Genomic DNA, 22150 nt, shown 5'->3' with positions numbered 1-22150 from the left:
TACAACTTTCCAGCATACCTCCTTGTGCACTACAATTCCCAAAAGAAGGTATGCTGGGAGTTGTTGTGCACCGGGAGAAATGCTGCAATGTAGAGGGGAAAGTTTTTAAAATAAAATTAAAAAAAATAATGGTTCTAATCCCCCCTTTTTTCAAAAAAGTAAAAAAAAGGAACATACATGTATTTGACATCCATTGCATGCGTAATTCTCCGAACTATAAAATGTAACAAATTGATCAAAAAGTCACATAAATAAAAATATTGTACATGGGGGCAATTATATTTGTATTTTTATGGGTTTCTCCCCCAGACAGTCAGCAGTAGTAATCAAATAAGTCGGAAGCATAGCCGGGACAAGCAGATGACCACTGGGGAAACCTCCTCCACTGCATGTCCTAGTATCGGCAACGCCCGCCTATCCTCGCAGCCTGTCTGTACTAGACTCTACACCTCGCCTGTATGACAGTTTTTTTAAAAGTGCCAGGAGGATACCTATGTGGTCATCTGTTGCCTGTGCCACAGGAGCATTAAAAGAGGCAAGAGTTGCCATCCTGGCACCAGCGCCATAGCTGCCCATATGAAGCGCCACCACCTTTCCACCTGGGAGAAATGGGGTGATAGTGGGTCACAGCAGGCCCAGCCAGACCCGCAGTCAACAGCAGCAGGATGCAGCAGTAGTCAGGGGGACCTTTCACAGAGTCAGACCTCCTCTGTGGAAGGGAGTGTGGCTTCACTCTCTTCAGCTGGTGACCCCTGTGTTGCTAGCAGTAGGCAGCCTGGCATCATGGAGTCCTTATTCCGGAGGCAGACATATGCACCCAGCAATCCCGCAGCAGTTAAGCTGAACGCCCACCTGACCAAGTTGCTGGTGCTCCAGGCTCTGCCGTTTAAAGTGATAGAAGGTGCCGAGTCGACACTACTTTTCCAACACGGCGGTGGCAGCCATGTATAGGTATATTTGCGAAAAGGTTGCTCACTCGCTGAGCCATTCAGTGAGCAGACATGTACATTTAACCGCAGACATCTGGAGCTGTAATTACGGGCAAGGGCAGTATATGTCTATTACTGCTCAGTGGGTAAATGTAATATGGCCGGCGGACCCCCAGCAACTTGGCCAACATGTACTGCAGCTGATGCTCCAGTAAGGGGGAACAGGTCTTGCCACTGTCGCAGCCTGGGTCGCTGGAGGAAGGCTTGGCGGAGAAGGACCTTAACACACAGGAACTCTTAGGGGAGATGGGTGGAGGAGAAGGAGATGAACCTTCCTGCCAGACCAGAGGGGGTCCAGAGGAGGATATGCAGGGCTATGAGGAGGATGGTGGCAGTACCCATTGGCAGTTTGCTGTGGAGACGGGGATTCCTTCCCACTCCCTGGTGGAAATGGCTAAGCGCATGTTGATATGCTTTCGGGCTGACCCACGCTTACAAAGGATTCGTCAACGGGACAACTTCTGACTGGCCACACTACTGGACACACAGTATCGCGACAAGCTGTGTACACTCATTCACCCTTCCCAACGGGAGGAAAAAATGAATTATTATAGAGCGGAGCTGGTGCACAGTTAGTGGCAGCCTTTGGAACATGGCGCTCTCATTCACGCCATTCCCACCAGGGCCACACCAGCAACGCTGCCTCATCCACATCCTCCTCTAGCAGCTTGGATGGCATGATCAGCGGCAACAGTCTGAGCCTGATGTCCATGATGCACGCTTTCATGCAGCCACAGGCCGGGGTAACAGGAGCACCCGCACAGCAGCAGGACATGGCGGCTTACCTCAAACAGCAAGTTCAGGTGTTTTTGGACTCTATGTTGCCACCTAATGTGACGGAACCCCTGGACTACTGGGTGGGAAAATTAGATGTCTGGCCACAACTCACTGAATTTGCTTTGGACATACTCTCCTGTCCGGCCAGGAAATATTATCAGTCCCAGGAGAACCAGATTGTCCTGTAATAGTGTGGAGCATCGGACTTTCATCAAAATGAACACCACATGGATAGATAAGGACTTTGTGACACCTGCTCCTGATACCACAGAGTGGGATTTGGTCCTGTTGTCTCCAAGATGTAGGACCTTTTCTGCTTATATTATGGCCTATATGTGAAGTAGACTGAACTGGTCATTCCACCATTCCTGCTGCTGCCACCCTGCTACCTCTCGCCTGTCCATGGACCTCATTATTCTGCTTCCGCTGCTCATGTCACCCCATTACAACTGCTACTTCTACCCTGGCCTCCATGTTGGCTACTGCTGGGCCTTCACTGTCCTGCATGTGGACTACTGCTGGGCCTGCCCTTGCCTCCATGTGGACTACTGCTGGGCCTGCCCTTGCCTCCATGTGGACTACTGCTGGGCCTGCCCTGGCCTCCAGGGCAGGCCCACTGCTGGGTCTGCCCTGGTACAAAGGTGGTACAAAGGCCACACCAAAACCTGGACCTGGAGTGTGGGAGCAGCCACCCAGCCTCTCTTTGGCATGCTCCCATGAAAGACCATCCCGGACTACACTGCATTGCAGCCATACTAAATTTTAAACATGTGCCAGTGGCATATTGCCGCTGACACCAGAAATCATAGTCTTTCACCTCACCAAGGCCAGGAACCTTGGTGAGACATATCTACCATCTATGACTATGCCATGTGCCTTCTTACACTGGCCTCCGTGTTGGCTACTGCTGCTCCTGCCTGGCCTCAGTGTTGGCTACTGCTGCTCCTGTACTGGCCTCCAATGACTACTGCTGCTCCTTCACTGCATTTGTGACCTTTTTCCTGCATAGACCCTGTAATGGTGAATATTGAACGAAATTTTGAAAAGTTAGCTCATCTCTAGTATTAACCATTTGAGCTGTGTTTTTTTTGCTAAATAAAAACATTTTTTTTTACTTGCAGCCTCAGATACAATTTTAATGACGTTTGCGAAAACTGTACTGCTTTCAGTGTAACAGTGCTCCCCCATGTAGTAGACGAGCCCCCTCTTTACCCCATATAAGTAGGTTTGCCAAATAGGTGTCACTCTGTGCCCCGATATAATAGTATATAGTAGCGTTTTAATAGGGAGCCAGTGTAGTGACTGGCACAGGGGGGAGGCATCGATGTAGTGGCTGGACAGAGAGATTAGCCTGGCCGCTACATTGAGAATGGACTGGAGGCGGGAGAGTTTAGAGGAAGGAAGGACTATTAGTAGGGAATTGCAATAGTTTAGACTGGAATGAAGTGATATTGAGGGTTTTAGCAGATTTGACAGTAAGTAAGGGATGGATTTTAGAGATGCTTTTAAGATGCAGGTAACAGGAACGTGAAAGTGATTGAATATGGGGAGTGAAGGACAGATCAGAGTAAAACATAACCCCAAGGCAGAGGGCTTGTTGTCTAGGTGCTATGGTTGCGCCACAGACATATATGGAGATGTCGGTAGAGGGAGGAAATACAAACAGCTCATTTTTAGCAAGATCGAGTTTTAGGAATAGAGAGGACACAACTTTTTCTTTTCATAGAAACATATACAAAGCAGCATTCTGTCATATTCACATATCATAAGTCAAATTAGTGAACAAATCAATGGTTGATTAACAATACAATAAGCTTTTACAGCAACAAAATCCGCCCCCCCCCCCAGTTGCAGAAATAATAATTTAATAAAGAAACAGTTGGCCTTTGTCTCTGACAACACCTATTTTCCTGTGATTTTCAGGCGTCCCAGTGACCATGCTAACTCACGCGTTAAAGCGAATGTGCCATCAGGATCTATCGTACACTCGCACATTGTTTGCCAGTCGACAGAACCAGAAACTTCAGAAATTCTTTTCCTTAAACCCAAAAAGAAGTTTTGGCAGTGGATGCTCTGGCTCAACCTTGGGAATTCAACATGACCTATGGCTTCCCTCCTATTCCACTGATTCCCAGAATCTTTCAGAAGGACCATGCTTAGGAGCAGGGATCTATCGGAGAATGTAATTTCAACACTAAAGACGAGCAGGAAACCTGTAACTGCTAAAATATATGGAATAGTATGGAAGGTATTTTCATCCTGGTGTCTTTCTTGGCAGAGCCTAACATTCCACTTATCCTGGATTTAGTTTTTTTTTTTTTTTTTTTTTTTTTTTTTTTACAGGTAGGTTTAAAAAAAAAAAAAAAAAATAGACAAACCCTGATGTCAGAGTTGGCTGGATCTCTGGGCCGCTTGAAAATTACGGGCACTGGGAGACATCATTATGGAAACGCACGGATTAGCTGGCTCCTTTAACTAACACATGTGATATGCTGTTGCACCTGTGAAGTGGGAGGGGGGAGGGACGGAAAGTTTTTCTTGTGGCGATATGGTTTTTCGTCTTGTTTTCTTTGCAATATGTACTTTGATGTTTTGGACTTATGATGTGAATATGTCCAAAAAAGCTGACCTGTACTGTTTTGTATTTTTATAGTAAAAATTCCTAAAAAGAATGAAAAAAAAAAAAAAAAATACAAGTCGGCCATGGACCATCCATGATACCAACATTACTGATCATAGATGGGTCAAAAGATTCATGAGAAGTGCGTCCACGCTGAATCCTTCTGTAAGGCATCTACAGCAAGGTACCTCAGTGGTTAGCACTGTAGCCTTGTTGCGCTGGGGTCCTGGGTTTAAATCCTACCAAGGGTTTGTATGTTCTGTGTTTGCGTGGGTTTCCTCCTACACCCAAAACATAGATAGGAGAATTTAACCCTATTGGGGACAGGGAGCAATAGTTGGCAAAACTAAGTCCTGCGGAATCTGTGTGCACTATACAAATAAAATCATTATCCTTCATGGGACCCTGATTTGTTTCCAATTAAATCCATTTCAGAGGCCAATATCAAATTTCTTTCCTGGAAAACTATTTTTGGTTGCTATTGTGTTGACAAGACATACTGTATAAGTGAGATCCAAGCCTTGTCTGTTCGGGAACCTTTTATCATACGTTCTGTTAGCTTTGTTCTAAACTGACCTGAATATCTTTCTGAAAGTTGTGACAGATATCCACCGTTCTCAAGATAATATTCTACCATATTTTTGTGAGGATCCTAAGAACATTGTAGAAGAAAAATTCTAAAAAAACCCTTTTTTTTTATAATGTGGTGCTAGTGTGGTTGTAATTCACTGATGAGAGCGGAAAGGGGAGGAGCTTTTAACTTCATGTGTTGTGCTTTTCCTGTCCCTTAGGGCTAGAGTTAACTCCTGTGAAGGTTTGGAGAAACTGTCTTACTGGTAAAACTAATACTGTTTTCTCTCCTTATCCCGTATTTTACACCTCACAGAAAACAGGGATGTGAGAATATGAACAGACAACTAATCAGCAGTAGCATACATAAATCAGCTGGGGGACATGATATCCAGAAATTACACATTATGAGAGTGACAAATTTCAATTTCAGACTTGCTGAGCCACACCTATCCTCCTTCACAGCACTACACCTAATGGGATCCGAAAATGGAAAAGCAGACTAAAGGTAGTATTACACAGGCCGATGGGGGGCCCGATAATACCTGTAAACGAGCAGGGATCTGCTAGATCGTCGCTCGTTTACTGGGCCTATTACGTGGCCCGATAATCGTTTAACAAGGGCTGCAAGGACATTGTTACCGATGTCCTCGCAGCCCTTGTTTAAGCTACATACATTACCTATCCACGCTCCAGGGCTGCTTCTGTGTTCCGCTTCTCCACAGGTCCCACGCGTTCTAGCTTCAAAGCGGCCTGTCAGCTGACAGGCCGCTCAGCCAAACACAGGCCGGGGCCGCCGCTGCCTGTGATTGGCCAGGCGGCCTGTCAGCTGACAGGCCGCTCTGAAGCCAGAGCGAGCGGGACCCGGGGAGAAGACCACAGGAGCAGCCTTGAAACGTGGATAGGTAATGTATATCATCAGTCGCCGGCCGCGCACCGCTATTACACGTAGCAGTGCGCGATCCGCACCCGACGAAAATAGCTCAGAGTAGGGCTGGGCGATATGGCAAAAAAATAAAATCTCTATTTTATTTTTTTGGGACGATTCTCTATTTTATTCTCAATTTTTTTTATTTATTTTTTTGCTAAATAAACTGAAAAATTATCTCGCAGCGGCAGATACTATGTTTAAGACAACTGTATTGCTTCCCAGTGTAACAGTGCTGCCCCTGTGACTAGGGCAGACTAAGGGTGACAGAGGGGGACTTTGGGAGCTGGGGGTGACAGGTGGACTAGGGGTGACAGAGGGGGTTACAGGTGGACTAGGGGTGACAGAGGGGGACTTTGGGAGCTGGGGGTGACAGGGGGGACTGGGGTGACAGAGGGGGACTGGGGTGGACTAGGGGTGACAGAGGGGGACTTTGGGAGCTGGGAGTGACTGGGACAGAAGTGCACATAGCCCTCCCCCTCCTCTCACCCCAACACGCGGGTTCCCCTCCCGTCCACACACACAGGTCCCCGGTCTTTGGAGGAGAAGTCAGCAGGGACTGCAGGATATGGTGATTACTGTTCCCACTGTACAGCTCCAGGACCTGCAGCGATCACCATGCAGTCCTTGCTGTCTCCTCCAGAGGCCGGGGAGCGAGATGCTGTGTTTATCTAGGGGGGTGGGCAGGGCAGCAGCTCCTGGAGGCCGCCCGCGGCGCAGATCTCGGCACTGCCCGCCCGCCGGCTGCACGCTGCCAGTCTCTGAATTGTTGTGACACTGTCCCGCACCGTCCGCCTCACACTGTGCCGCGCTACCCGGCAGCCTCACACTGTCCCGCACCGCCCGGCAGCCACACGCAATGATTTTTGGTGAAAATCGAATTTATGATTTTCACAAAAAATCAAATCTTATTTCAAAATTCTGGGCGAATTAATCAAATTAATTCGATTAAACGCCCAGCCCTAGGTCAGAGCCTATCTTAACGATCAGCCGATTGTTGTCATCGGCTGATTGTTACACACTCCAATAAAAAGGGTTTCACAGATACCACATGACCCATACCCGGGGCACATTTAAAACACTGAATGGCCCATGCATCATTGAAATAAATTCAACCATTTTAAACATAGTTGCAAAATACATTGGGGACAAAGTGATGTGGTTTATGTCAATATGCATCCACCATGGGTGCGCACTGGCATATGCAACGTTACAATGATCAATAAGTAAGTATAAAGTCCTGCCTCAAATTTAGTCCATTAGGCATTCGGGTAGAAAGAATAAACATCAATAAGATTCCTGGTTTAGGACTTTTCTTCTGTGGTTTCCACACCTTACCGGTCTTGTAACCCTTTCTATGCCCATAACATGAAAAAGTGTCTGTAGAAGCTGCATGAACATCACAAAAATGCTGTTAAGGTGGAAACATTCACAGCACAGTTATGCATATCAGAGATGTCTCCTAATTCGTTCTTTTAATGGCTGAGTCGTACCATTGGGCTGATTGGTTTCCTTTAACCCTTAGAGGACCAGGCCAATTTTAATTTTTGTCGTTTTTCCCTCATTGTGCTTAAACCGACTCTGTATCCACAATCTGACCCCTCCAAAACTCGGCATTAGGAATGCTCCAGGCAGATTGCTCCCTATTCCCCAGCTGTGTGTATAATGAACATTGGCTGGATCGTTAATACACCTGTGCAAAGCTCAAACTGCAGTAAATGTTGAGGAGGGTGGAAAGGAAGGACAGATAGGGTGTTAGACACAGCGCTGCTGGATTAAAAGTTGTTTTTATGACAATAACTGCATCCCCTGCTGAACGGACCCCAGGACAGATCTTGGATTAAAAGCAGTTATCTGAAGGTACAAGTGGTTTGGGGGGGACAGATTGTGGGTACAGAGTCTCTTTAAAAGGCCATAGCACTTGCATTTTTTTTCATCTAGAAACTCAAATGAGCCCTTATTTTTTGCGCCACTAATTGTACTTTGCAATGACAGGCTGAATTTTTTCATAAAGTACACTGCGAAACCAGAAAAAAATCCAATGTGTGGTGAAATTCACAAAAAAACGCATTACTTTTATTTGGGGGTTATTTGTTTTTATGCCGTTCGCCCTGGGGTGAAACTGACTTGTTTTATATGTTTCTCAAGTCGTTACGATTACAATGATATGTAACATGTATAACTTTCATTGTATGTGATGGCCTGTAAAAAATTCAAACCATTGTTAACAAATATATGTTCCTTAAAATCGCTCTATTCCCAGGCTTATAGCGCTTTTATCCTTTTGTCTATGGGGCTGTGTTAGGTGTCATTTTTTGCACCATGATGTGTTCTTTCTATCGGTACCTTGATTGCACATATGCGACTTTCTGAACGCTTTTTATTGCAATTTTTCTGGGTTTGATGCAGCCAAAAATGTGCAATTTTGCACTTTGATTTTTTTTTTTTTTTTTTTTTTTTAACGCTTACGTCATTTACCGTTCGAGATCTGGAATGTGATTAATAGTTTGGACGATTACACACGCGGCGATACCAAACATGTTTGGTTTGTTTTATTTATTTTTATTTATAACATGGGAAAAGGGGGGGTGATTCTGACTTTTATTAGTGGAGGGGGCTTTTTATTGATTTTTTTTTCTTTTACACTTATACTAGAAGTCCCCTTGGGACTCTCATTGAGATCTATGCTGCATAGATCGATGAGATAGGCACATTGATTGCTTCCGGCAATCAATGTGCAGATTCGGGATCAGCGCCGTTTTGTCAAACGCGTTTCGGAGTACCTTTACCCCTTCATCAGTGGCTTAGGAAAGCCACTGAAGAAGGGGTAAAGGTATCCCGAAACGCGTTTGGAGCCTCCTATTGCAATATACGAGCAGCAGAACCTTTGTAATCATACTTCTGAACATCTTCCAGCCACCTATTATCCACCAGTACTGTCAAAACAACAGCAGGGCCCTGCTCTCATTCAAACAGATCGAGGCTGCTGACGTCATCCTGCCTCTGCCTTCACAGACAGCGCTGGCAACCCGGGACGCCAGAGACCTGACCCCGGACTGGTGAGAAGTGCTACGCACCATAGGCTTTAATTCCTACAGAGATAACAAACATTCATTGAACTGCTCAAGATTAACATTTGCCACTGAACTTTGAGCACTGTGTTACACAGCCGATGCCAGGCTGACAGTTTTATTGTTATGTACAGTGGTACCTTGGTTTAAGAGTAACTTGGTTTAAGAGCGTTTTGATATAAGAGCTCAGTTTTTCAAAATTGTGACTTTGTTTAAGAGCTCCCTGTTTACTGTGCCAGTATCTGCCCTGCTCATTCCTTCATACTCCCTGTAGTCTCTGTCAGCCCTGGTGTTTCCCATCTTCTCCATTACTGTACAGTAACTTATAATATGACAGTCAGCTGTTTCTGAATGTTTGTTTCATTTTTTTTAAATGTTGTTCAGAATAATAAATTATTTTTGGGGTGTGGAACCAATTGTCTGCATTTCTGTGAATTCTTATGGGAAAATTTGCTTTGGTTTCAGAGTGGATTTGGATTACAAGCACAGTCCCGGAACGAATTATGCTCGTAATCCAAGGCACCACTGTACTGACAAACACAGCACACACTGACAGCGATCTTCTGAGACTGCATCTGCCGGCCCCACAGCTACTTCTCCTGCTACCTAGAGCAGTGTTTGTTGTGAGAAACTTTTGAATTGATCTATTATGTACAGAAACTGGGCCAAGTTGTATCCTCCTTCACATATTGGACACATGCAACAAGTAACAAGTGATGTGATAATGTGGCCACACAGTGGAACAAGCAGATTCTGAATCCACACCACTTCATCCCTTCTGCTCTCTCCTATCATTGTTTAGGCAGTGGGTGAATATTGGGGGTTATACTCCCTTTGTATGTTTTACATGATTTTATGATCCGTATGTTATTTGATTGTGTGAAATATCTATGATACTTCTATGAATTTCATCTTTGAGCTTAAAAAGACCACAAGGGCCCTGTGGCACATATAGCCGGTATTTTGATATCTATACTCAACTATTAATAAATTTATTGTGTTATAAGTATACTGCTATACTTACTTTAGAACAGATATCTAGAGGACAGACTCCTTTTTAGTTTACAAAGCTTGCCCTCTTTTTAAAACATTGGGTATTGTGTCTTTGTCTGTACACCTCGGTCTGAGATTTATAGGCGAGCTGAACCAGACCGGTTTTTGTTTTTATTATTCACAATTTAAAATCTAAAATAGATACACTATTCCCCATTATGGCTACGCAGGATGCATTTTAGGGAAACTGGTACTTTCTTTAAAGGGGTACTCAAGCTAAAAGCTTTTTCCCAGTAATTGAAGCATATTACAAAGTTATATAACTTTATAATGTGTTTTTATCACCTGTCTGCCCCCCTTCCCTATCTTTTCCCCCTCAATCCCCCACTAGGAAGTGAAGTAAACTTATTCTTGACTAATGACTGTTGACCCCAGGCTGCTCTGTGGAAGCCATTTTGTGACAATGACATCATCAAGAGGGAAGCTAGTCTAAGCCCTTTTAAGCCAGCCTCTTTGTTAGATGACTCAGGTTGCTCAGCTCTGTTTGGATGAGCAAAATGTAAGCCATCTAACAGTTTTAGAGTCAGACAAAGTGCATCATGGGAAACCCCAAACCAGGAAGTGAAGGAAAAATGAAGACACCAACTGGAGCTTCAGGGTCAGCGTTGGAGTACCCCTTTTAAGTGTGGGCAGACGAGGGCAGATACGGTGGAGCTGTTCGCGTTTACAGGAGTTCTGGCGACAATTGGTGGATAATAAAAGAGGGAAAATTAGTTCACAGGGTTCTTCTGTTAACTAGAGTCTTGAACTTGAGGAAATGGATAAGTAACTCCACCAACGTTGAAGGAATGGGAGGGTTTAGTTCTCCAGATCCATAAGTGAGGAAATGTATTATTCCTACAATAAGAATGGATTTAAGACTGCACCCTGCACCCACCTTAACTGCACCCACCTAATAGTCACCCTCACATGTATTTCTATATTTATTCATATTGGGGTATTACATTACTCTCCTTTCCAGTAGACTTAAAAGCTTATTTTCCCTCTTAAATATTTATTTGGGGAGAAGATCTTAAAAAAACAAAAAAAATATTCCTCTTTTTCTACATTTTTAGATTATAGATTAAGGTCCTAGTTCCTTGCTGACAACTGCTGATGAAGGGGCGGTCTTTTCTCTTTATGGATCCAACTTTTCTGTCCAATGTAGTGTTAGGTGGACCTTTGCAAAGGTGCCATCATGGGCTTAGAGGAAAAGCAATTACCGGTTAGTAACTTTTTTAAAAATTCCACCTGATGTCTATTATTAGGGTAATAGTATATATTATTATGGCTCCTTTATATGAGACCCAGTATGTTCAGGTTAGAGCTTGGCAATTAATCGAATTTGATGCGCCCAGAGAGAGTCCACGTTACAGCATGACCTCCCTCAGAATATGGCCACCAACCCGAGCTAATTGGTTGAGGGTCTTCCGGCTTACTGGTGACTCTGTGCGCAGCCTATCCGCCGTGCCGTTGGCGGTGAGGCTCTTGAGGCTTGAGGAATTCTGTTGTTTCTCTTCCTCCTCTGGCTCCGCCCCCATCTCCTGCTGCCCACAGGCTCATGGACCACGCTGTCTCTGGAAAGCAAGCGAGTGGAGGTTCCTGATGGAGTCCTGGATGATCTGTGCAGGTGACTACGTGCTTCATTGCTTGTCAACAGGAAGGAAGATTCCAGCACCACGAAAGTCCATAATGAATTCTTTATTGTAACATCCGTATAAAACAATAAAAACCTGACCGTAGCTTGGTAGTAGCTGACGCGTTTCGATCTCTACGGATCTTAGTCGTAGCATAGGTGTATATGTACTAATTTTTATAGGTAATACAAGTATGTGGTAACACCTTTTTCCTAGTCACACCAACCCACAAGGGGGGTGGGGACTTTTTAACTCATTAGGCGTATGCTATGAGTACATATAAAATACAAATACATGAAATATGCATACAAAAAATCAAAAAGGGAAAAACAAAAGTAAAAGGAAAGGGGCACAGGGCATATGCCATGCAAGGAGTATTACATGAATCACAGATCAATATTGGTACATCAAATCATAACGATATTTCAAACCCGCAGGTTGTCTAGTTTTTCAAATAAAAAAATATGGCGGAGATGGTGGAAATTTACTATGCAAGACCAACCTGATTTTATGCTTGTGGACGCTATGCATCAGTTGGAGAAACTCCTTGTCAAAGAGTAAGGTATGGTGGGATTTGTCAAGCCTTAAAAAAAAATATGTGGATAAAGAAATGATCCCACGTGGTCTAAGAATAAAGAAATTCTCAACCACCATTATCTCAGAGGCATTTATGACCGGATGGTATAAGATTCTCTGAAAGTTCCATGAGACTCATGCGACATATTATCCAACATGAGCTACTCCTAAAGGACTTACAAATGGAAAGCAAAGATCTACGCAACAAGATAGAGCAGAGATGCAAGAATTCAAGGACTTGGACTCTTAAGATTAAAGACCACATCAATAAACTTCAAAGTGAAATTGTGTCTATCAAAAAGAACAAGTTTGCACGAGACACAGAGGATTACCGCACTGACACCATATACACATGGAACCGGAAAAAAAAGACGCAATCACAGCCTTAAACTCCATACTTAAGCGGAAAAATCCTGCAATTAAGCGGTCTTCCAGACGTGTAAGCTTTGCAGATACAGAGGATGAGTTGTCTGATTAGAACATTTTATTATTTATTTATAAAGCACACTTAATTCCAGAGTGCTATACAGGGGTAACAAACAAGAACAAGATCAAAACACATTACATGAATGGGGAAGAGGACCCTGCCCGCAAGGGCGTACATTCTATAAGCATCTGCAGGTGAATCAGATGACAATGCTACTGTTTTCAAGAGTTCATCAATTGCGGAGGAAGAAAACAAGAGAAAGAAATCTAACCAAAAAACAAAGGTTTAAAAATAATACTGCTACAAAAACGCAAGCGGCAGGCAGGCAGAAAGCACCGCAGGAGGACCACGATATCCCAACGTCAGGGGAGGAAACATTGAAGGTGGTTAACCCCTCGGACTATTCTGACTACGGCCTAATTACAAGCACTGTCAAAAGGTTTATCATTTACTCCCACCATGCGCTTTAATTTATTTAACACCATATTGTATGTGAACAGATTTGTCAGACACTTAACTGTCAGAAGACATTTTGCCTTAATTTTAAATGCAACAGGGATGGACAGATCAGTGCGATTTCTAATGTCACCACCCCTAGTGTACAATCCCAAGTATCTGACATATCCCAAGTAGTCCATAACGGTGGATACCAATCATAATTTTTTTCGGATGAAAAAGTAGTGTCTAACTTACAACACCTTTATGCTACAAATAATGTATCTAATGAAATAACTATGTCCAGTGGGTTTTCTATTAAGAATCCTGATTTCTATCCTTTATGGTGCGTTTACACAGACAGATTTATCTGACAGATCTTTGAAGCCAAAGCTAGGAACAGACTATAAACAGAGATCCGGTCATAAAGGAAAGACTGGGATCTATCCTCTTCTTTTTTTTTTTTTTAAATCCATTTCTGGCTTTGGCTTCCAAAATCTGTCAGATAAATCTCTGTGTAAATGCACCCTTAAACTCCAGGGTTCCTGCCCTTGATGTGTTTCAGGAAAGCATGGAGCGAGATCTTTCTGATCTTCAGCTTGGGACCCACTCCGTGTCTTCCATCTCACGTCAAAACAGCAGCAAGCCCTCCATGAGACGCGAGCCTCTATAAAAATCTAAACATGAACATGTCTGACAACAAAACATTTTGTCCACTTATGTCTAATCCCACTATTGCTACATGGGCAACTTTAACAGGACTCATTGCACATGGTGTCAAATTAGGAGTTTTTACTGAAAACCAGAAATTACAACCGCTCGTACCTAATATTCCCAGTTACATCAAAGACACAAAGCACATTTTAAATATCGTACGTGATATTAAATGGCATCCAGATTTCTGTTGGATCTCATGTGATGTATCCTCACTTTACACCTGTATACCACATGACCTGGGTTTAACCCTTAGAGGACCAGGCCAATTACAATTTTTGCGTTTTTGTTTTTCCCTCCTTGTGCTTAAAAGGCCATAGCACTTGCATTTTTTCACCTAGAAATCCACATGAGCCCTTAATTATTCTGCCACTAATTGTACTTTGCAATGACTGGCTGAATTTTTTCATAAAGTACTCTGCGAAAACAGAAAAAAAATCAATGTGTTTTCACGACGTTCACCCTGGGGTAAAACTGACTTATTATAAATGTTCCTCAAGTCGTTAAGATTACAACAATATGTAACCTATAACTTTTATTGTATCTGATGGCCTGTAAAAAATTCAAACCATTGTTAACAAATATATGTTTCTTAAAATCGCTCCATTCCCAGGCTTATAGTGATTTTATCCTTTGGTCTTTAGGGCTGTGTTAGGTGTCATTTTTTGCACCATGATGTGTTGTTTCTATCGGTACCTTGATTGCACATATGCGACTTTTTGATTTGCTTTTTATTACAATTTTTCTGGATTTGATACGACCAAAAAATGCGCAATTTTGCACTTTGGGATTTTTTGGCGCTTACACAATTTACCGTGCGAGATCATGAATGTGATTAATAGTTTGGGCGATTACACATGTGGCAATACCAAACATGTTTCTTTGTTTGTTGTTTTGTTTGTTTGATTTTATTTATTTTTATTTATAACATGGGTAAAAGGGGGGTGATTCTGACTTTTATTAGGGGAGGTTTTTTTTTTATTAGTAATAAAACACATGGAGGTGGCCCTGGACGTAGGGGTACATCCAGGGTCGCCTAAGGGTTAAAGGCATTACACTGGTTCCTACAGGAATACAGTCCATATACCACTAAATTGCGTGAATACATTTTGTTAGTTGTGGAATATTTGTTGACACATATAATTTCTTTTTATTTGACAACACATACTACTTAAAGATGTGTGGCGCCAGCATGGGTGGTAAATTCTCACCCTAGTGTGCCATTATTTTTATGGCTTGGTGGGAAAGCATTTACCTTTTTCAGACTGACTCCATTTTATGTTCGGTATTGTGGTTTGGCCGCAACATCGTTAACCTCATACTCATTTGGTCAGGCCCTGTGGCGGCCATACCCACACTAGAAAATTTTCTTTTCTCTTTACTTTTCTTTTCTTTTCTTTTCTCTTAAAGGGATGGGACCCAGGGTTAAAGTTTCTCCTAAAAGGAAGTCACTGGTAAAGGGGTTCATGTCACCTCTTCCTGCTCCCTCATCTCCCTCGGCCCCTCCCCCCTTCATAGGCTTACAATGGAGAAAGCAGAGCCCGTCTTCACTGGCTTCTCTGTAATGAAAACGTGTTTGCCTGATAATGCACAGATAAGAAGTCAGGGGGGGAGGCTGGGAAATTGCTTCTTGAGTACAGGAGGCTTTTTTGGCTGATAAAACCTATTACAGAGTTTCTTAAAATCGCTTACAGAGTTTCTTAAAATCGCTTAGACTACTGATTTTCTGCAATAAAAAAAAAAAACAGTTTTCCAATAAAAAGCTTCATCAATGCAATACTACATTTGTAGTGTATCTTATCACCTGCACTAGTTGCCAGTTACAATATGTGGGCTGTACCACGGGCGCGCTGGAAATACAAATCCGTTGGCACATGTCCATGTACATGGTAGCAATGTGAATATGGTTAACATCTCTGCGGTACCTAAACATTTTTTCCTCTGTCCACCAGGGCAATTTACACAGCTTTTCGTGCACTTGCATTGAACGTGTTTTTCAGTCCCTCCGTGGTGGAGACAGACTGAAGATGCTTTTGAGCCGGAAAGCTGTTTGGATTTTTACTGTAAAACTAGACAACCTGCAGGTTTGAATTATCGTTATGATTTGATGAACCAATATTGATCTGTGATTTATGTAATAGTCCTTGCATGGTGTATGTCCTGGGCCCCTTTACTTTCACTTTTGTCTTTCCTTTTTTTTTTTTTTTTTGTATGCATATCTCATGTATTTGTATTTTATATGTACTCATAGCATACGCCTAATGGGTTAAAAAGTCCTTTCCCCCCCCCCCCCTTGTGGGTGGATGTGGGTAGGAAAAAGGTATTACCACATACTTGTATTACCTATATAAATTAGTACATTGTGTATACACCCATGCTACGACTAAGATCCGTAGAGATCGAAACGCGTCAGCTGCTACCAAGCTACTGTCAGGTTTTTATTGTTTTATACGGATGTTACAATAAAGAATTCATTATGGGCTTTCCTGGTGCTGGAATCTTCCTTCCTGTTGCTCTACGTTGGTGAAGCCCGCACCTCCGTGCACCTGGTGAGGAGAGCTGGATTTTTTGCTTCATTGCTTGTGGTACTACAAGCCTCAGCATAACCTGTCACCCTGCTAGTATAAAGCTGAAACGCAGCCTTAGACCTCTGTATGATATGAGTTGTGGTATCCTCTGAGTTGTGGTATCCTCTATCAGTGCTAAGAGCCATGCTCATCCTGTCTCTAACACTGGGGGGGGGGTGGCCTTGACCAGCGTTTGGGGGAAAGTTGTGACTATCCAGTGTGTATGGGGCTACTCCCCTTAACCACTATAAATTCACTACTACATTCTACCTCCTATGGAGGCACTAAAAAGATCTCCTATATGGTATGGGGCACAGAGGGGGCTTGTCTACTACAAGTAACATAGGGGGAGCACTGTTACAGTGGGAAGCCATACAGTTGCTGTCTCAAACATCTTTAACCCCTTGCCTCTGCAGCCTGGTTTGGCCTTAAAGGGGTAGTGCGGCGGTAAAAAATTATTCACAGAATAACACACATTACAAAGTTATACAACTTTGTAATGTATGTTATGTCTGTGAATGGGCCCCCTTCCCCGTGTCCCCCCACCCCCACCCGTGTACCCAGAAGTGTAGTGCATTATACATAGTTATGCTCAGCCAATCGCGGCTGAGCAGCTGATGACGCGGCCGGCACTCGGGAAGATCGAAGGTGTTCGGGCCGGCCGGCCGAAGATGACGTTTGGCACAAGATGGCGGACGCGTGTCAGCACGGATCAGGTATGTATAATGCACTACACTTCCGGGTACACGGGTCAGGGTGGTGGGACACGGGGAAGGGGGCCATTCACAGACATAACATACATTACAAAGTTGTGTAACTTTGTAATGTGTGTTATTCTGTGAATAATTTTTTACCGCCGCACTACCCTTTTAATGACCAGGGCCAATTTTTTTAATCTGACCTGTCTCTCTTTATGTAGTGATAACTCTGCGGCGCTTTTAACTATCACGGTTATTCTGTGATTTTTTTTCGGAACATATTCCTCTTTGTTTGTGGCATACTTTGGTTGATACACTCAGTACTTTTTGTGAAAAAACACATTTGCGCAAAAATTTGAACTATTTACAATCCTTTATATTCAAAATTCTCTTCTGAGAAAAATAGTTATGCCACATAAACTAATTATTACTGCAACATCTACAACATGTCTACTTTATGGTGACGTTATTTGTTGAACGTCCTTTTACTTTTTAGGATGTTAGAGGGCTTCGCAATTTTGCAGCGATTTCTCAAATTTCTAATTCAGATTTTTTTTAGGCACCAGTTCAGTTCTGAAGTGGCTTTGTCGGGCCTGTATGTTAGTTGCCCCCATAAATCCCTCCATTGTAAAAACTACACCCCTCAAAGCATTCAAAGTAACATTTTATAAGTGTATTAACCCTTTTAGGTGTTTTGCAGAAATGTAAGCAAGTTGGAGGGGAAATTTAAATTTTTTTGGCAGATATTCCATTTTAATCCATTTTTTCCTCTAACACAGCAAATACTAACTAAGAAATGGAACGCACTATTTATTCCCCATATTCCAATGTTTCTAGAAATCCCCCACATGTGGCCGCAGTGCGTCACCTGCCTCAATCACAGACCACAGACATGACAGAAGCCTTGTGTATTTTTGGGGTCTTTTCTTATTTAAGGTATTTTATAGTCAATATTTCATGTCACGGAGGCCTTGGGGTGGCAAAATATTTGTGTAAGACAAGTTGACGTTTCCATCGGTACAATTCTGGGGGACATGTGACACCCTGATCATTATTTATTAAATTTTTTTATGAGATGGTACAAATAAACACAATTTAGCAGCTGTTTTTCATCTTATTTTTTTGTACGCCGTTTACTATATGTTGCATATGACATGTTTTCGTTATTCATCAGGTCGGTACGATTACAGTGATAACCATTTTATATAGCTCTTGTTATAGTTTATGGCATTTATGCTATAAATACTGCTTGTGTCTTGCATATTGATAATATTTAAATTTTTTCGCCAATGGAGTTGTGAGGGCTATTTTTTTTTTTTTTTTTTTTTTGCGGCATAAGCTGATACTTTTAGTGGTACACCTTTTGGGTACATGTGACGTTTTTCCTATATTTTTTAGTGGTCAGGATTAAAAAAAAAATTGTCATTTTTATTTTTCTTAATGGCGTTAATCGGGTGGAATAATTAATGTAACGGGTTAATAGACGGAGTCATTATGGACGTGGCGATATCAAATGTGTACTTTATTTATAGGGGATCATTTATAAAGGAGGAATAGGAAATGTGCATATTTTTATTGATTTGATATTTAATTTACTTATTGTAATTTATTTCTTTGTGTTTTTAGTATTTTTTTTTCATATATATATATATATATATATATATATATATATATATATATATATATATATATATATATAATGCATTACAGCACATGATCTGCTCCAGCAGGGAGCGGGTGCCTGGGAGGAGCACAGCAGCGGCACAGCATGTGCAGCTGCCTCCTCCCAGCACCCGATCGGTGAGAGGAAGCAGATCTCCCCATAGACTCTTCGGTCGCACCGACCGTGTCGTCTATGGGGTTAACTGTCCCTGGACGTCATATTGGGGGAAGGGGTTAAAATAGTATCAGACGCTACAAGGAGAAAAATGTTCTCTGTATTGGTTACTGTCATGGAGAACTTGAAAGTTGCCCTGTCATTTCAGTGAACTGGATTAACATCTTCACTGCCATGGACCACCAGGGAAGCTTATTAACAAAAAATTTTTTTCTGGGGGTGTCTTTGTTAGGTGCCTTTTACAAAGCAAATAATACGGTAGGTTATTTCTCTGACCTATTAGACAATTATGACTTTTAGAAAAACCCTTTAGTAACGTTATTTCTTATTTTATTTTCATTTTGTAGGAAAACAAGATATCGATATGGTCTACTGGAGATTTTGGCACAATCAGTGTGGAGGAAGACTACCTAGCTGACCTTAAATTGTTGTGTGATATCAGACATAAAGGAGATGTGATGGACCTGCAGGTATCTCTCAGACTTTACTCTTGTCTCATTTCAATAAAGCTGTAGATCTAAAGGAGACTTTAAACGAAAAAAGTTGATAACATGATGTTAAATATGCACTTCCTAAAATTGACTTGTGATTTTCATTAAGCTTCTGGGACCCACATCTTTTCTGAAAATGAGGGACTCCTAGTTGACGGAAGTGTTAAGGGAGCTAAGTATAGGTTGTAAATAGTGGAGCAAAAGGCGTGGTTGATATGCGCCTCTCCAAGCAGGTCTCCATGTCATTCTGGTACAGCCGGCAGCTGAAAGAGCACAGTAGCTATGAAGGCCGCATGGTGCCCAGCTAGTTGTGGTCTTCTTGGTGCTCCTAAGTTGGCGGATAGCCCGGAGCTATTGTAGGTATAGGTCACGGGTAGCTGAGGGACTTGCAGGAAGAGGACAGTGAGGAGCTCCGACATCAGCATGAGGGAAGCTGGGCTCTTGCTTGAGCATATGAGGCGCCTGGTCCATGTGGAAAGGCTATTGAGGGTGCGACACGGCACCTGGAGTAATGTGGAGACACTGGATGGATGCACACTTAGCCAGCGAGCAGCGGAAGGGTGTGCAGGAGGGACTAATATCCTGACTTAAGTAGTCTGGGAAAGAGCTAAAGGCTAATAATCTAACTTCTTTAAAGAACTGGTTAATGTCAAGTGTGACATACTGCTAACTACAGACCAAATCAGAATTAATAAATGGTGAATTGCTTGGGGAAGTTCGGCTGTTTTGTTCTACAGATGCTTTCTACAACAGGGCTGTGACTTGAGAGCCAGCCTGTGCCTGGAGAAAGGTGAAGTACAAGAATTTTTTTTCTCCTTTGGTATCGACTTGCTGGAGTTAAGGAAACTGCATGAATATATTGTTTTGTGTATCAGTTCTATTCATGTGCAACACTTAAAGCAAGTTTAACTGATGGTACATTTATTTACTTTTAAGACTAATAACTAGAGATGAGCGAACCTCGAGCATGCTCTAGTTCATCCGAACCCAAGCATTCGGCATTTGATTAGCGGGGGCTGCTGAAGTTGGATAAAACCCTGAAGGATATGTGGAAAACATGGATATAGTCATGGATATAGGCATGCCTCACCACTCCTTCCTCTCCCTCCTCTTCATGAATAATCATGGCTGCCAGGCCCCCTGCTCGCTTAGCTGTCAGCCAGTGTCTCTGATTGCAGATCAGCCCTCTGTAGGCAGTTTGTCTAAAAGAAACACTCAGCTATAGTTTGAAGCTGTGGTTTAGGGTGCCTTCACACCTACCGGATCCACAGCGGATCTCACTTCTTCTGCGGATTCGAAGGGAGAACCGCTGCGGATCCGGTATCAATTCACCCCTATGATAGCACATATTCGCAGCGGGATTAACATCTCGCTGTGAATATGTTCTTTAACTCCCTGGTGCCCGCAGCCCCGCCGTCACATCCCCCCCCTCTCAGCCCCCCCTCTCAGCCCACCCCCAGATCAGCTGAGCGGAACTAAGCCGGGAGCCTCACTGGACTGGTATGGTCGCGGCGGCGGGCCGGAGATGGGCTGATGGGGGGGGGGATGTGGCCGGGATGGGGGTGATGTGCCGCCGCCGGGGATGGGGGATGCGACGGCGGGGCTGCGGGCACCAGGGAGTTAAAGCACATATTCACAGCGGGATGTTAATCCCGCTGCGAATATGTGCTATCATAGGGGTGAATTGATACCGGATCCGCAGCGGTTCTCCCTTCGAATCTGCAGAAGTGAGATCCGCTGTGGATCCGGTAGGTGTGAAGGCACCCTTAGGGGTAACTCTCCTGTCTAGTAGACCTACCAGCAGTTAATTCTCTGGTTCAAATCCTCTGATGGGAATGAAATATAGGTCTTTATTTTTTTTTCTCATTATTGTATACATTTTAAGGGTATGTTCACACACATTATTTTTGCTCAGTATTTTGCAATCCAAAACCAGAAGTGGATTAAAAACACAGTATGGCTATGTTCACACACTGTTGAAATTGATTGGATGGCTGCCATTTAATGGCAAATAATAACTGTTATTTTGAAACAAGGTCCAATATTTGTCAATAATGAGAAAAAAAAGACCTCTATTTTAATTCCCATCAGGGGATTTGAACCACAGAATGAACTGCTGGCTGGTCTCTAGACAGGGAGTTACCCCTAGACCACAGCTCCAACACATTTGGGAGAAGAGATTCAATTATACCTGAGTGTTTACCTGCCTACTGCCTGCAGAGCACTGATCTGCAATCTGACAGCTGAGCAAGCAGGAGGCCGGGCAGCATTGATTATTCATGAAGAGGGAGGTGGATGCATGCAAGAGTGTGGCATGAACAACTGCTCTGTGACTCCTTAGTACAGTAGGAGACATAAAATTGTACATAATCCACTGCACGGAAAATAACCAAAAAGGCACCATGCTCACCGGAACCTCCAGCTACAGCACACTGTCAGCACCTCAGGTAGGGTCCAAGAGCTGACAGATTCCTTTTAAATTTTGCATAAATTATGCTGTGAAACCAGAAAGTTAAATGTGTGATGAAATTGAAGAAAAAAAAAAATATATATTTTTTTTTATTTGGGGAAGTTTTGTGTTAACGCTGTTCACCCCAGGGTAAAACTGACTTCTTATACATGTTCCTCAAGTTGGTATGATTACAACGATATGTAAACCTTTTTTAAAAAATTTGTTGCTTAAAATTGCTCTATTACCATGCTTATAGCGCTTTTATCCTTTTGGTTTAATGGGCTGTGTGAAGTGTCATTGCGCCATGATCTGTACTTTCTATTGGTACC

The 22150-nt window shown here is 42.9% G+C and overlaps 1 protein-coding gene across 1 annotated transcript in view; it reads left to right on the top strand.

Moving 5' to 3' along the window:
• Positions 1-22150, top strand: part of NUP43 (nucleoporin 43) — a 208158-nt gene that overhangs the window by 28801 nt on the left and 157207 nt on the right. Inside the window, exon 2 of the mRNA XM_069955648.1 lies at positions 19226-19348. Within this exon, the coding sequence (XP_069811749.1) occupies positions 19226-19348 (123 nt within the window). The remainder of the gene's footprint in view (positions 1-19225; positions 19349-22150) is intronic.

Source organism: Dendropsophus ebraccatus (genome assembly GCF_027789765.1).
Source record: "Dendropsophus ebraccatus isolate aDenEbr1 chromosome 6 unlocalized genomic scaffold, aDenEbr1.pat SUPER_6_unloc_1, whole genome shotgun sequence".
Taxonomy (NCBI): Eukaryota; Metazoa; Chordata; class Amphibia; order Anura; family Hylidae; genus Dendropsophus; species Dendropsophus ebraccatus.
Note: the sequence above shows the minus strand (reverse complement) of the source record. Positions and strands in the feature narration are given on the sequence as shown.